Here is a 16812-nt window from a genome sequence, read left to right on the forward strand (position 1 = left end):
TCTGAGCGCAGGCAGACGGTGGCTGCGCTTTCGTCAAGCTTAATTTTTGACAATTTTTTTAAATCGCAAGCCCGTAGGCCGTAGCATTATCGTAGATGACATCGCACTGTTCCTGTACGGGCGAAGTTCAGTAGACTTGTGGTGATCGTGATAATGTTAGAACCTTTTGTAGGTCTCTTTTCCTTCCTCCTTTAGTGGTTTTAGGAGGTATAACAGTAGTAAAGATGTCTAAAACGTAGTGAAATTCACATCGTCCACCAACAGATGTCTCTGTATTTGCCTTTTTTTTCAATCTCGCAACAAATAAAACTATAAATAGCCCTATTGGGGGTTAGATACCCATGTCGTGCCCTCCCTGTGGATAAGCTAGTCTTCGAAAAAAAATCTAGTTTTCTTTTGTAAAGTTTAGATCCTGATTTTTACTAACGGTAATCATGATAGGCCTATAACAAAATACGCGATAATACATATTCCTTTCTGACAAAACAGGTAGCTACTGGATGACGAAGACCATCAACATCTTGGTTGAAGAGAATCAGAAATGGAACGGAGGCGTCGATATACTAAAGTCTGACCCGGTATCTTCTTGGCCCTTTTTGGAAGAAATGGAAAGAGATCAGCTATCGTCCCCACTTAGACCATCTATGGTAGTGTGTACCCATCTACCAAGAGGCTTACTGCCTGTAAAGATATGGGAAAATAATAAAATAATCCACATATTTCGAAATCCTAAAGACACAGTTGTATCGCGGTATTACTATCAAAAAGATAGAGGTTTCGACGTGGGCAATTTTGGACAATACCTTCAGAAATACACAGATGGAGAACGTGCGTGGAGATCTTGGTTTTCTATCTGTCTATTACGTAAACATATATACATATATTGCATAAATGCACAAATTGGTCCTATTTACTTATTTAGTTTTTATTTATAAAAAATTATTTTGAAAGTGCAGATTTTTGAAGAGTTACTGAGCTTACATAATTACAGATTTGCACAGGTCTCTCTGGTAAAACACCCGACAAACTACGTTTCGTCTATCTGTGTGAGTTTAAAAATGAATTAAACTAAAGGAGTTTTATATTATTTGGTGTTATTGTGCTGAACGTACTTTATATCTACAGTGGCATGTGGGAGTTGGTTTGACAAGGAGCTAGACTGGTGGACACAGGAAAGGCAAAACCCGAACGTTTTGTTCATGAGTTATGAAGAACGCTTAAAGGTACTGGTAGATATGGGACAATAAAATTGTTTTTTAGTTAGTGAAAATTGTTGACAGCAGTTTGGTAAGACTTTAAGCCTTATTGTTTATGAATGTTTTTAATTGTGTGTTTGTGTTACAAAGACTACGAGAGATAGGGGGTTGTTTGGCGACCATTTGCTATGAACATTATTTTTACAGGCACCAAAGGAATGTACAAGGAAGCTTATCGAGTTCCTTGATCTTGTAAATATACCCACGGACGACGACTTCCTGCAAGATATTGTAGAAAGAACCTCGTTTGAATCCATGAAACAGACAGACGGTCCCATAGTCAATGAAAGTTTGAAATTCCGAAATGGAACCTATTTCAGAAAAGGTAAGCAGTCTGCAAATTAACACTTGCCGTGGATGTTTCGCATAAATGATTTCTATTGAAACTGGAAACAATATCACACTGGGCATTTACAAATCGAATGTCATTTGTTCAGCGCGTTGTCCAATAGCTTATTATATGCTTAAACTGTAATTAAATACTTCGTCTTTTTAAAGTATTAAGTTGCACTATTGGTCACTCCTAGTTGTGTTTTTAATCCAAACGGTTGAGAAATAGAATTTTGTGGAATTGGTATTGTAAAAGCCTAATCGGGTTTGCAGCTCGATGTATGTGGAATTAATAAGTGAGCAACTTCAAAGTGTTTTTTTTTTTCAATATCAGGCCAAGTTGGTGACTGGAAGAACTTCTTCACAGTGAAACAAAACGAAGACTTCGACAAAATATTCTTTGAGAAAATGAAAGGAAGCGACCTACCTGTGGTATTCGAGTGATTTTCATCTTTAAGTAACCAGCTTTGGTTCGATTTCGAAACAAAGGAAAATAACTTGAATGTGCAATAATTATGATGATGACTTTTTTGCCTAGCAATATGGAAATAAAGATATGTTTTCTCAGTATGCCCTTGGAGAAAGAGAGCAACCCACAAGCAGGCGCAGCAAGTGCCAATACCCATGCATAAACATAGGCCATAAAAGCAATACTCATATATATGCCATCGAGGGAAATTTAACACCAACGAAATAGAAATGTGATTAGCACAAGTTAGGGTTAGACGGAATATTGGGGTTAGTATACGGGACGGTTGTCACCTGTAAAAACGGATTAGGGTTCCTAGCGGACTACTTTCCCTGTTACACCTGTATTTCACCTTAACATACCCTAGCATTAAATAAGCATAAATATTTCATTGTTCACTGGCCAATGTTAAATTCTTGATGATCACTGTCTGAGGTACATTGTATCACAGAAAAGCTTAAACTTCATTAAGTACACACTGCAAGCTTCACGCGAAAACTCCAAAAAGACATACTGATACTGATCAGTGATAAAACGTTGAGATGAGCCTGTGGTTAATATATAGGCCTACTACATATAGGACTACCATTCCTGTCACACCGGCATTGATGTGACGTTGAACTCAAAAGCAAAATATTATGACCTCTTCAGACTTCCTGTGCTCAGCAGGTCATGGGACGCACAGTGTATATTCAGAGTCAAGCCTTGTCTCAGGCACCTACTTGCGACATTGACCTAATAACGACTAGTGAGTAGACATACTGGTGGTGTATTATGTCTGATTCAACAGGTGCGTGGTTCACGTCGGGCAATTTAGGTCACCTGAAATATCATATTATGTATGGTTATATAACCTTGTTCAAAAACGAAATGTACGTGTAGCCTACGTGGTCTTTTTCTATGTATTCGATAAGACGAATCATATGGGATGGTGAGCTTATACCATACTACACGGGGTTTGAAAGACGACTCGCTACCATCCGAGAGTGGGATGTGCCGGACGACGTTATATTTGTCACTTCTTATCCAAAGGCTGGTGAGTTATGTTTTTTCTATAAAGGTTAGCGCGCTGTCAATTCGTAGATTCTAATTTTCAAAAGGATTCGATGGAAAGTAAAACTGAATAACAGACTATGGTGAACCTATAAAGGGATAGCACGTGATGTTATGGATAGGTATTCGATCTGGCAAAAAAAAAAAAAAAAAAAAAAAAAAAAAAAAAAAAAAAAAAAAAAACAGCGCGTGTCGGGAAATAATATAAAATACTATTATGCCTATGGGAAATGGGGAGTTGGATTTCCGCTTATATTTCTTGGCACAACTCAAGGCAATTCAACACAATGCATGCACCTCACCTGCCCTGACATGCCTTCTCAGATGATTTTCATGAAATTTTGAAGGGTGAAATCACCACTTCAAACACTATTTTCTCAACTACTCCACTTACGTGTATTAACTGCGCATCTCTCCCACTGCGTTAACTGAGTCTGGCCAATCCTAGCCACAATTTACGGACATTTATGTGCAGTTCCCTTATGTGATTTTCAATACCACCATATCACTGAAATGGTAGTCATAAGATACCTACACGATTTTAAGAAAAAAAAAACGTCCTTTTGTACATTCATCGACTATTATGCATACACAGATGCACATTATATGATTTAAATTCTTAAACTTTTTCTTGGATGTGAACACTCTCAAGACCGCTCAGACAGTGAAGAATATGCGTTGATCGTAAGATAAATGTATTGAATAAAATGTGAACCTAGTCAGTGTTTGTTTAAACTAATCACATATACACTAACGATGCAGGTACTCACTGGATGATGAAGACGATCAACATTTTACTTGATGCGCAACGAAAATGCGATGGAGATGTCGATACTCGCGTCCTTGACTCCCAAGACTTCCTTACATCCTGGCCTTTTCTTGAAGAAATGGAGGGAAACAAGTTAGCGTCCCCAATTAGACCATCGATGGTAGTGTGTACCCATCTGCCAAGACGTTTACTACCTGTAAAGATATGGGAAAACAATAAAATTATTCATTTGATTCGGAGTCCCAAAGACACGGCTGTTTCGCTGTATCATTTTCAAAAAGCAAGGGGAGTTGGTGTGGGGACTTTTGAACAGTTCCTACAGAGATTTACGAATGGAGAAGGTACGTTGGCAAATGATACCTCTACGATGTTTAATTTTTTTATTTAGCAATGTATTCTTTATTTTCATTTTTTATGATTAAGCTTTTAATGGTTAATTGATAACGGGTAGGCCTATATAGACATTTAATGGGCTCTACCTATAAGAGCATGCATTTATTTCTCGTCACTTCTTTTACCTCTCTCTCTCTCTCTCTCCATCTATGTGGCACAATCTAGATTCTAATCGAGTAGATAGGATATCCGTCAATGAGTAATGTCAAATGGAATTCTGAGTAGCTATAGGTAGATTGATTGTTCTGAACTGTGTCTTTCTCACTTAAATACGGCTGGCGAAATACACAATTGCAAATGGCCAGCCGGATTATCCATCTGAAATCATAATCAAATCCAGGATTATTTGAGAGGGGTCAGCAGATGCGAAGCCGACCCTCCTCCCCCTCCTTCCTGAAGGCCCCCGAAAATTTTTGTTAAATCCGCCACTGAAGTTGGCACCTAATCTAGGCAAATTCCCAATTAACTTCGATTGGACCTTCGACGGTGCAATGGGACAACGAAAGAAAATAAATGCATACATTTATGGTCAGTGGTATCCAGTTTGACATTTGCCCAGACAGATTGACAATTTGACCATATATGAAACTCTAACAACACACAAACCTTCATACATTCACGCCCGCAAATGATTTGTCTAAACATTTTTTCGTACGAAAGCCTGTTTTTTTTTTCAATTTGTAAAATGTTTCTCTTCTCCCTTGGAAGCTTATTTAAAAGCCCTTTGTGAGTTTCCTATTAAAAGAATTTACATCTACAGGGGCATATGGCAGTTGGTTTGACAAAGAGCTAGACTGGTGGACACACGAGAGACAAAACCCAAACGTTTTGTTCATGAGTTACGAGGAACGCATCAAGGTGAATATTTCAATCATATTATGGCTGGGGATGTCACTTGTAAACCAATGTTTCCAAAAATATGTGTATCGAATTTAAACATACACTGTATGTTATACATTATACATGCATTGAGTTTTTCGGGAAGAAATGTACTAGAACAAAATTAAAATTACCTTGTTTAGAGTTTTGGACAACCATGTGCATAATGGTGTGTCGATTGGTGTGTGTGTGTGTGTGTGTGTGTGTGTGTGTGTTTTAAAAGAATTATAAGAAAAAGAAAATTAGGAAAGGAGAGAGAAAGCGAGCGAGCAAGAGAGAAATTTTTCAACTTCCGTTTTTTTAGGCACCCGAGGAATCTGTGAGGAAAGTAATCAGATTTCTAGATTTAGAAAATCTACCCATGGATGACAACTTCCTGCAAAATGTTGTAAAAAGAACTTCGTTTGAAAGCATGAAAAACGAAGACGGTCGAACGCTCACTAAAGGTTTAGCAATGCAAACAGGTACATTTTGCAGAAAAGGTGAGCATTTGGATTACTAGTTGCTAAATATAAATGATCTTAATTGATACATTTGGCAAAATTACACCGACCACCGACAGTGTTTATACATGTCACTTGTTTCATATTCTGGCAGTACAAAGCGCACACTCTCCCTCAACACAATTACATATAGGCCTACTGATGCCTGAAACTTTTCCCCGTGGAAAATTGTCATTGGTCAAATAAAACACTCTTAAACCACGGCTAGCGCGTAGAACAAAAGACTCGGCCGTGCTGTATGTAGTAAATAATGCACTGTCCACGAGCCCGATATCACGATAGCAGGCCGAGCGCCAGCGAGGCATGCTATCGTGGATAACGGGCGAGGGGGTAAGAGTGCATTATTTGTCATACATACAAAGGGAAATCTTGCGTATTCCCCACCCAAAACCCCTAACTTTGAATAGAACACGCTGATATCACCGCGCATGGGGTGATATCAAAGAATGGACTTTCCCCGCGTTTACTGCCTAATTGCGGTCACCGTCCAATCATCTTCGTTTGCGTTAGTGGTTTTCTGAGTAGTTGGCAGATTTCCTGCCCATCATCCGCACGTGGCAGTCACTCCGTCTCATTCATTGTATCGGTCCCTGCAATCCTTTTGTTTTGATATCAGCCCCGTGGTATGTATGCGACATACAAGCACGTCATGTACGAGTGCGTTCCACGGTCTGTTGCACTACTAGTGTAGTAGCCAATCAGAGGCCGTGGTTTAAGCCAGATACAACACTCGTCGTCGAGCTGTACGTGAAAATTACTCGTGTATTGTCTCGCCTGCGGCTCGCCAATACACTCGTAATATTTCACGTACAGCTCGGCGACTCGTATTGTATCTATCACTTCAATGCAAGCTCTTTGACTGATATAGTCCCTTTATGAGAAATATGTATAACTCTTAAACTGGAACTTACAGTAACAACTGATCGACGTTGCAATCTCAACCTGAGTCTTTTCTCTAGGTAATGACCTGGATAGACTAGTCACATGATCTATTGTTATACGGTATGTGCTAGAGGCTGAACCTGAGGCCTCTTTTTCTTGCTGAGAGAACTTGTTGGGTTTTCCACCCGCTCGCAGATAGCTTCTGTGACGCCACGTTCCCTGCACTTTTCTCCCTGGTCCAGAATGTTGAATTCGAAGTCCTTCTCATCTATAATGTGACCAATGTCTCTGGTAATGGGCCCTTTATGTTTCTTTACTCGCAGTTTTAAAGCTTTTTTGTGTCTCCAATGTATGTTTCAGAGCTATGGAATCCCAGGAGGGCCAAGTGAAATACAAAGCAGTCCATAGCGACACATGCAGCACTATACACGACATTGGACTTGATCCTTTTCAGAATTTGTCCTCTACGTTAATAACTTTTCCTCTGAGCGGGTTTGAATGATGTAGAGATCCCAAATGCTTAAAAAATGTATGTAAGACTGGGATGTACAAAATGATGTTATATTTGTCACCTTTTCACTTATTTCCAAAAGCTGGTGAGAAATCTGAATGAGTATATCATATAGTCTACCTATGTATGGAATAGTTATTCTTACATTATACTAATCCCCAGTAGGTAGTTGGACTTTCTGAATCCTTCTTTTTGTTGGCTATTACAGTTGCCTAGTCAGGATACCCACAATTTTCTAATGGCTTCTTCATCTTAGTGTCAGGGGAGGATCCAGAGATATTTTCTGAGAGTCTTCAAAATTATCTTTTTTGATCCATCCTCAATTTTTGGCCGTCTTCCGTCAGAAAAAATTAGATACCCGTCAATGTAAACTTGAAAATCTGACCTTCTTCCTGAAGACGCAGAAGACGGCCTAAATCCGCCCCTGAGTATGTTCATTAGGGACAAGATCTTGATTGCTAAATACTGTGTCAGCTCTACTCTGTGTTGTATAGTTTCTTTTACTCCAAGTTTGTATATGAGGGTGGTGGGAGTCAAACTGTAAATTGTTGTTAGTATGTGTTGGTTTACGGTACACTTGGGTGGTTAAGGTGCCCACTTATGCTAATGCTTGTGGTATGACTATAGACCAGGTGATCAGTTATCCAGGTGAAATGTCTCAGGTTGAGACCACAACGACGGTCTCAACCCCTAACGTAACCTCTTATATCAGAGTTATACATATTTCACATTGTAATTCTACTAGATGACTCAAATCATTGACTTATAGCCCCCTTTTTTTATATTAACTTGATAAAGGCGCTGTCATTTATTGTGCTTTCCCGTTGTTCAAAATTATAATTTTCAATATTTTCCAGTTGGTGAGTGAATTTGAATATTTAATAATGGACGATGGCAAGCTAAAAGCAATGTTCAATTGTTCGAGTTGAAACCCCATTATATTCATAACTATGTCTCCTTAAGAGGAATTCATTATAAAGCAGCCGTACTTTTCTGCATTGTTAAAAAGCGTTTCATACGTGTCAGTTTTGGATCCCAAATAACCAATAATAGGTTGTTTTTGATATTTAGGGCAAGTTGGAGACTGGAAGAACTACTTCACAGTAAAGCAGAACGAAGATTTCGACAAAAAATTCTTTGAAAAAATGAAGGAGACCGACTTGGCTGTGATGTTTAAGTGATTTTCATTTTTTTTATTAATTGTCAATTAAAAAAAAAATTTTTTCTTCGTTTATAATCTAACCCACAATAAAATCCAGCCTGTTTGGCATTTGTTACTTTATCATATCATGATCATAAAAAATTATTTACAATGAAAGTTGTCTAAAATCAATCCCTTGTTGCATTAAATAAACTAAACATTTGAAATAAAACTACCGAATGTGAAGGATCCCTTTTCAGAAACAATACTTTATTCTTAAGCAAACCTGGTCAAAAACATTAAGGACATTAATTTATGACAATGGGTTACTAAGGAACTTCTCGATGCATCTTGCGCCTTCAGCGTGTCGAGTGGCTTACACCGATGCTCATAAATTAAGCAACACCCCGTTTTTTGCATAAAAGATTATTCTGTCATGGTCATTATTTAAATTGCTAGTAGGATTATGCCTATCTCTTTCATATTTTATAAACACCTCATTTAAGTTGATTATTTCTGATAATTTAATACTCAACACAGCTTAATGTAATAAACAAATTAACTTTATTAACAAAGTGGTACCAAAATGTGCCAAATCATGTGGTAAAAGTATGCTCACATAGGGAAAAGTACGTGCTGATTAAAACAGCTTATCATAAATAAGTTAAATTGAATCGTCTTAGAATAAGTTCTAATAAAAAAAGACTATAGATAACAGATAATTTATAGTCTATTATGCAAGCAATAACGGGGGTATCGTTCCTGGTTTTGAACAACATCTTCACATCATCTACTGCAACTTGCCACTGAATTCTTGTAAATCTTGCATTGGGAGCCGGTTCCATTTCTGATCAATTACTACCCACTGGACTTCTCTAATGTTTCTTCCTTGGCGATTACTGCTTTCCTTTACTGCTCTGCCAATCATGCCTCAAGCAGGATCTACTACATTGAGATCTGGCGAACATGCAGGCCAATCCATATTGGGGATATCATGCTGTTGCAGCACGTCTTGCACGGCCTGTACTTAATGGATGGGCTCCTTGTCCTGCACCAAAATGATGTTTCTTCCTGGATTTGCCTGAATGCGTGGTTGTGTGTGCATTAACAGGATTTCGTCTCTGTATTGTTGACCAGACCTTTGAATGATGTACAGTGGCAATTTTTCACCAATTTTTTAATTAGCAGCCCCAGACCATGACGGATCCTCCTGAACACGTAGGAGAACACAATCATCATGAAACACTTGGTTTAGACCTTTCCGGACTCTTAACCGACCATCTGCATACAGCAAATTCAGGCCTACCCAACTACCATCCTGAATTAACCGGTATATCGCACCACACTACCCGTTTTTAAGAAACGGTGTGTGTCAGACCGCATTTCGGAGTATCATACCCCAGAACAAATTTTGCAGGACGACTGCGGGCTCATCCACGCTCGGCTGTCACCTTGATTGGATAGTAAACGATTGTCGTAAAACCGATTTAAAACCGGGTGCATACATTTGAAAACCACCTAGAACAACCTTAGACTGTACTCTTACTTTAGAGTACTCTATTTTATTGTCTCTATGGGGGTATATGGGGACTTTACGACATTCGGTTTGAATGTTTTAACACCTTTTGATAGGGCTTTTTTGCATTGTATTAGATTAACGTGGCAGTCTAAGGTTGTTCTAGGTGGTTTTCAAATTTATGCACCCGGTTTTAAAATCATATAGCGATTTTACGACAGTCGTTTACTATCCAATCAAGGTGACAGCCGAGCGTGGCTTCATCCTGTCGGTGTTCTGACTGATACTCCGAAATGCGATCTGACACACACCTTGAAAACGGGTAGTGTGGTCCGATACACCGGTTAATTCGGGATCCTTAGGTGCCGAGTCTGGTAGTTGGGTAGGCCTGAAATTGAATCCACTCTCTTTACTCCATAGGACCCTTCGTCAAGTTCTGGGTTTCCATCTTTCTCGGTATCTGGTCATGCCAATCCATGGCCAGAAATGCGCAGCATTCACGCGATACGCGAGGGCGCTACAGTAGGGCTTTACGTGACTCAACTAGCCAATCACAGCACAACAATGGCATCGCACACAGACTCTGTGATAAGTGCTCAGCCCATTGTCAAGTAGTGTTAGTTCATGGTAACAAGCGTCTGACCTAGGCAGAGAAGTTTATTGTAATATATGTTGTTCTTATTGTTGCATTATTAAATCTAACTGTATCCAAGTAGTAACTATACTGTACCAAGTCAGGTACTGATGATGCGCAGAGGTCATATATTCCAGAATAAGCCATTTCCACTAATTTATAACTTTAATTTTGTTTAATATGTTATTCATGAAAGAGTTCATTTTTTAATTTGTTAAATCGTGATCTTATTCTTTTTATATTCAAATAATTGAATAATGTGGGTAAAATTGGTCTTCCACTTCTTATTTGCATTTTTCCTTTACTACAAGATTATTTTGGAACAGTTGCAGCATTAAAATTTAAAATAAATAGCAATCTGAAAGAAGAATTTTGCATTATCATTAAATGATGATAGGAATTTTGGATTAAGAGATTAGTTAAATACTGAGTAGTGATATTGTCAGTCAATTTATGTAGAATCTGATAATATGAGTGAAAATACTGATTGAATTCTTAGCCTTGCACTGGGCAGTTTCACATTTGTACCAAGCGCTTTTTTTGGACTCCATTGTACAGTGGTAAAAGTTCTTCAATTGCCATGAAAGTTTTAAATCAGACTCCGTATGGTGCTGCTATCTGCTGGTGCTTTCGGCAACGAATTACATGTAGTTTGCCTTTGTTTCTGAGTGAATCTACCGTCTAAAATCACTATATCTGAAAATATGTGCGTTTTGCTGAGGGTAGGCTAGGCAGTACACGGCAAACTTCTTAGTACGTGTGTACAACAGAATTTTTTTTAAAACCCTAGCGATATTTGGTCAGGAGTTGCTTGAAGCATAGCACAGCGTTGCTGTCTATCGGCATCAAGTCGTTAGTTTGTCAATTATCACGAATTACCCACGAATCGTGAACCCATTCATTTTCCTATGGCAGTCTAGCAACTCATTAAAAGCACGCATGCGCAGTGGGCTAAGCGTGACGTCATGCAGTGCATTTCTGGGGATGCTTATCTGTTCATTTCTGTTGGGCAACGGCGGTTTTTCACAGGGTCTTCTAGATGGAAGTCCAGCTTCTAAAAGAAACTTGTTGACTGTTTGCCTTCTGACTCGAACTACTGCAGGCCAGATGTTTCTCAGTTGTTTGGCCGGCATGAACCGTTGCTGGTGGCAAGTCTATCTCTTGCGTCGGTTAATCTCGATCTACCACTCCGAGGCCTGTCCCTTACATGATGAGTTTGGTGCCATTTTAATGTAAACCCCAATCCATTCCCTACTCCAAAATGTACTAATAATATGGGATTCCGGACTTCCATTTCGAGGACTACCATCACTGTCACCAAACCGTCCCTGTCGATTTTCAGCGCTTTGACAATGTAAAGAGGTAAAGGAAGTAGATGAAATTCTAAATACATTCATTTGTCCACCCACGTTGCTCAAGGTAAAGCTGAAAAATAGCAAATGCCATTTCTGGTTTACGGTCCATGCAATGGTTCTTGCAGACCAGTCACTCTCCTTCGTCTGTCAACCCCGGTGATTTTTACGTGGGAAATCTGGGTTGAATTCTTGAAGCATGGAGCCTTCTTTAATCAATCCTTTTTTTAAATCTCAATCTGCAAATTGTGCGACGACTGCAAAGCTAATTTGCTGCACGGTTCAAATCCCCTAAGCTTTGACAGCGTAAAAAGACGCCTGTCGTCTCTGGCACTAGTCTTCTTTGGATGGCCACTGCGTGGTACTTTATGGGCATCGCCAATGCCATCCATCCTTCTGTAAACCCCGCATACAGTCTGACCAGACACCATATCTGGCGGCTGTGTGGGGACATCTATACCCGCCTCCTTCAGAGAAACAATTTCTTTTCTTTTTTCATTTGTGAGCTCCCGTACCTTCACCGTGGTAGAAACTTGACAGCCAGAAAGTCGTTAAACAAACGATGAGACCCTTTATAGTGTACATGGATCAAAATCCATCACTTGTTACGCGAACAAAAAACCGTGAAAAACTTTTTTACGAACGAATCCCCGTCACATATAGAGCACTATTTACACAGATAGTGCAATACTTTTGTCACCCCTCCGTTTCATTTAGTAGAATAAATGTGCAATAATCCTTGAGGTGAAATGCGTTTCAACCATAAAGTATTGTGGGGCAGTTCTCAAACTTGCGTCTTCAGTACGACGAGTGCGTATGTATTATACGTCTCCCTGACTCGCTGCCTGTCAGTAACATCTCCCGTATTGTCAATATACCTATATAATTTATTTTGTATGTAAGCTAATATATATATGTAAGCTGTATACATGAAGGTCAGGCCACTAATGCATGAGGATTATTCAAATCACGTACAGCTTAAAATGCTAAAATAATGCAACAGAGTAGAAAACCTTGGCCTCTTGAAAAATTGTGTCTATTTTGTTGAGAAATCAAACGTAGTTTTCCAGCTTTTCCCGATGTCTTCACGAAAACATATCATATGGAATGGCGTACGTATAAAACACTGCCCGGGACTTGAAACACGATTGCCTACGATCCGAGATTGGGATGTAGCAGATGATGTTATATTTGTCACTTCATTCCCAAAGGCCGGTGAGTTATCTGAATGAGGTTGTTCAATATTTTTCAATATCAAAGATTTCATTTCTTAAAGAAGGGTTACATAAAAAGTAAATTGAATATGCAGGGAAAGTAAAACTGAAGAAAACAACGGTGTGCTTACTTTTTTTCATGCACTATAATAAATCCATTCATCTGTTTATTTTATATATATATATATATATATATATATATATATATATATATATATATATATATATATATATATATATAATAAACAGATGAATGGATATATATATATATAATAAACAGATGAATGGATATATACATATATATATATATATATATATATGTATATATATGTATATACATATATATATATATAAAAATATAAAAATTCTGGGGTCCATAATACTGTAAATGCTTCAACTAATGCCCCAACAAATAGGTACTTAGTTATCCGACTTCGATTCGAAGGGATGGTGAGAAACAATTGTAGGTTAAGGCAGCAGGAACTCGGCAATTGGATGACCAAAGAAGTCAGTTTGTCCGTGTTTTTAGTCTCAGACCTAGCCATACTGATTGGCTTAAGATCTTTTAACAAAAAGTTATAGCCCGAATGTTATCCGCGTTGAATCCGAAGTAGTCTATCAACATGGAATAAATGAATAGGGGATTTCAGTGTGCATGAAAGGTTCATCAAATCGGGTAGTTAGTAAGCTGAGCGCCTGTGCTGTGTTTTATGGGCATATTTGGGACAAAGAAAGTCATGGCACGTAGTTAATTGGTTCACATATTATTCTAATTGCACCGTGGGTGAAAGAGACGAGATGGCAGGGTAATCAATGAACTCAGCTTACTATTTTCTTGGGAGTTCTACCCCTGTGATACTGGCCAATACATTTCATGTTAACATATGCTTAGGGTTCTTTTTCTAAATTTAAGACACGACCTTTTCAAAAACGAAAAAAACAGCAAAAAAATTTTATAACGCATATTTCCCCCTGACAATGCAGGTACGTACTGGATGATGAAGACTGTCAGTATTTTGGTAGATGCGAATCGGAAATATAACGGAGACGTCGATATCCCAGACTTTGACTCAGTATCTTCTTGGCTGTTTTTGGAGGAATTGGAAAGAGAGCAACTGTTAATGCCAATTAGACCATCAATGGTAGTAACAACACATATCCCAAGAGGTCTGCTGCCTGTAAAGATATGGAAAAATAATAAAGTAATCCACACATTACGGAATCCCAAAGACACTGCCGTATCGCTGTATTTTTATCAAAGAGACAGAGGTTTCTGCATGGGTGATTTTGAGCAATTTCTACAGGGATTCATGGATGGAGAACGTGCGTGCTGGGGTTTGCTATCTATCTATCTATCTATCTATCATACATATTGTTTCAAACACGTCTGTGTGGCCGCTTTTTTGGCATTCATCTGCCTCTTTTTCTGTCTAACTGATCGGTTTTCTGTTTATTTGCTCATTTCAAACGGTTTAATATTGAAGAATCATTTCAACCCGATGATTTTAAACAGCTATTGCCCTCTTTATAATATATGTATAGTGTTTTGATGCAAAATTTAGCAAACTACGGTTTGAGTAAGTTTGAAAAGGAATAACATTTCATATGATCACTTCATCTTGTGTATTTGTGTTGAATGTGCTTTATATACATAGTGGTACATGGCAGTTGGTTTGACAAAGAGCTGGACTGGTGGACACACGAGAGACAAAACCCAAACGTTCTGTTCATGAGTTACGAGGAGCGGTTGAAGGTAAATATAACATTGGTAAAATTGGTGTTTAGAATTAACTGTATATGTATGGTTGGCAGTAGTTTGTTAAGGCTTTTAGCACAGCTTCAGTTTATCGTGCTAGTGTGTATTTGTGTGTTGGAGGACCATACCTGATACTGTATTGAAACTTCTTTCTTTCAGGCACCCGAAGAATCTACATGGAAATTAATTGAGTTCCTTGGACTATATAATATACCCAGGGACAACTACTTTCTGCAAGACGTATTGAAAAGAACCTCGTTTGAATCCACGAAAGAGACAGACGGCCCTGTGATTAATAGAAGTTTAGATTTTAAAACTGGAAACTTTTTCAGAAAAGGTATGTTTCATGCAAATAAGCACCGGATGATACACATTAATGATACCCAATGAATCACGGAACTATTTCAATATCACAATATGGAGTCACAAAGTATGAGTCACGTATTCCGCTTTGTATCAAATAGGCAATAATATATTACACGTGCATATGTTTTGACGCATATGTCTGTCAGAATCAAATGTAAGGCGACACGGTTAAAATATCAGTTTCCCCCATTTTTGGTCAGGTGACACACCTGCAGTATGTTGTAAATACTGAAAGTTAAGCTGAATTGAGCTATTTTTTTTATTTCAGGGCATGTTGGTGACTGGAAGAATTTCTTGACAGTAAAACAGAATGAAGAATTTGACAAAGTATACCGTGACAAAATGAAGGGTAGCGACATCCCCATACAGTTTGAGGGATAACTTTTTTCTCAAGCGTGCATATATACTGCATATATACTGTATATATCCTGGAAATTCCACTGGTAGGTTTGAGAAATATGAATATATAACACGATTTTACATAAACGGGATATGAAATTCATAAATGTGCTACACTGAGAATAAAATCGGAGTCCAAGTGACTCCAAACTTGGAGGCCAGCAGTGGTGCCTAAAATAACTCCCAATTGGAGTCAAGTTGACTCCATGGAGTACTGCCATCCCAGACCCCACAGGAGGGTCACAATTGACTCCATTCACACATCCCTTCATCCCTTGATTTATCTCTACAACAGAGTCACTCTGACCTCATATTAAGGAATTTTTGACTGCTTAGCACATCATGAACAAGATAACTACATCAGTACCACGGGGAGAGAAAGCAAGTATCGTTCATTTCAGACTGTTGAGTCCCCGGACGGGCTCGAACCCATGTCCTCCTGCTCCAGAGGTGGACACCCTAACCCTTAGGCCATGCGGCCACATGTGGTGTCAATTGAGCAATAACAATCAGTTTGTAAATCTGATAATAAACAGCATGACATATATATACCACAAATATACCAAAGAGTGAGCATACCTCTCCGCTGACATGCATTGGTGGGTCAAACCAACAACCAAGAAACAAAACCTGCTGACCTGTTTACCAACATATCACATAAAGGGTGTGGCAACTGAAAGCCCGGGCCAGTAATAAGTGCACAAGTTCTGCATGCAGAAACACACAGAAAACCACTTGTTCATGCATAAAACCAACTATGACCAATAAAGTAATGTTTATACTGACAAAGGATGATGAAAACTGTTCTCTCCACGCCGTCTGCTCACTGCCATCACAAGTAATGAACGAAGCTTACTGTCCAGCAAGCGAAAAGAGTCGGTGAAAGGGGTCAGCCAGACACTGGCCCCCGATAATTTGACTCTGATTTTAGAGTCAGATTGACTCCATGAGAGCCAGGGGGTGATTGACTCTGATAAGAGAGTCTAAAGCTCTGGTAGTGGGGTAATTTGACCCTTATATAGGAGTCAAATTAACTCCATGAGGGTCAAGGGGTGCTGGACTCTGACTAGAGAGTCAAATGACTCCAATTTTATTCTCATTGTATATTTGCACACACTTCTGCAGTTATCTGACTAAGATGTAGCCTATCGTTTGAAATTCGATGTTAAAAAATTGATCTACTAATAAAGGCAATAGTTGAATAAATACAGACTTCAATTTGAAATCAAACATCCAATTGAATAACATTGAAACATTCAAACAATAAAATAGTATAGGATTTACAGAGTGCGGATTTGCTTTTAGTTTGAATATACATAGAAAGCGTCGTTAATACAGTTAATACTCATCCGATGCCCTGTACACATTCTTGTGGTTCGAATATACCAC

General features: G+C 38.6%; 1 protein-coding gene and 1 long non-coding RNA gene across 3 annotated transcripts; one reads left to right on the forward strand and one right to left on the reverse strand.

Moving 5' to 3' along the window:
- Window positions 1-544: 544 nt before the first annotated feature.
- Window positions 545-4025, reverse strand: LOC147761066 (uncharacterized). The gene is made up of 3 exons (XR_015335290.1): window positions 3879-4025; window positions 3503-3616; window positions 545-681 (listed from the first exon to the last, which is right to left on the reverse strand). It is a non-coding gene; the product is annotated as an uncharacterized LOC147761066 (long non-coding RNA).
- LOC106151325 (sulfotransferase 1B1-like) lies at window positions 2658-16708 on the forward strand. 2 transcript variants are annotated; one of them, XM_087016296.1, is made up of 8 exons: window positions 4049-4218; window positions 5031-5128; window positions 5454-5631; window positions 8117-12903; window positions 13887-14225; window positions 14558-14655; window positions 14818-14995; window positions 15293-16708. In XM_087016296.1, exons 4-8 carry the CDS (start codon window positions 12768-12770, stop codon window positions 15403-15405), a joined length of 864 nt encoding a protein of 287 aa, XP_086872422.1. In that variant the 5' UTR covers window positions 4049-4218; window positions 5031-5128; window positions 5454-5631; window positions 8117-12767; the 3' UTR covers window positions 15406-16708. The 2 variants fall into 2 exon arrangements, with proteins under 2 accessions (XP_086872421.1, XP_086872422.1); XM_087016295.1 differs by lacking the exons at window positions 13887-14225; window positions 14558-14655; window positions 14818-14995; window positions 15293-16708 and adding an exon at window positions 2658-3091 and having other exon boundaries at window positions 3871-4218; window positions 8117-8934.
- Window positions 16709-16812: the final 104 nt, after the last annotated feature.

This window comes from Lingula anatina, chromosome 6 (assembly GCF_051362555.1).
Source record: "Lingula anatina isolate TDL-2025a chromosome 6, LinAna3.0, whole genome shotgun sequence".
In the NCBI taxonomy this organism is placed as follows: Eukaryota; Metazoa; Brachiopoda; class Lingulata; order Lingulida; family Lingulidae; genus Lingula; species Lingula anatina.

What these genes read in the sequence shown, in the direction of transcription:
- LOC106151325 (XM_087016295.1), top strand. Translation starts at nt 2,956, where the DNA reads ATGTATTCGATAAGACGAATCATATGGGATGGTGAGCTTATACCATAC. An exon ending in GAGATTTACGAATGGAGAAG is followed by an intron (nt 4,219 to 5,030) that starts GTACGTTGGCAA and finishes TTACATCTACAG; the next exon opens with GGGCATATGGCAGTTGGTTT. An exon ending in GTTACGAGGAACGCATCAAG is followed by an intron (nt 5,129 to 5,453) that starts GTGAATATTTCA and finishes CCGTTTTTTTAG; the next exon opens with GCACCCGAGGAATCTGTGAG.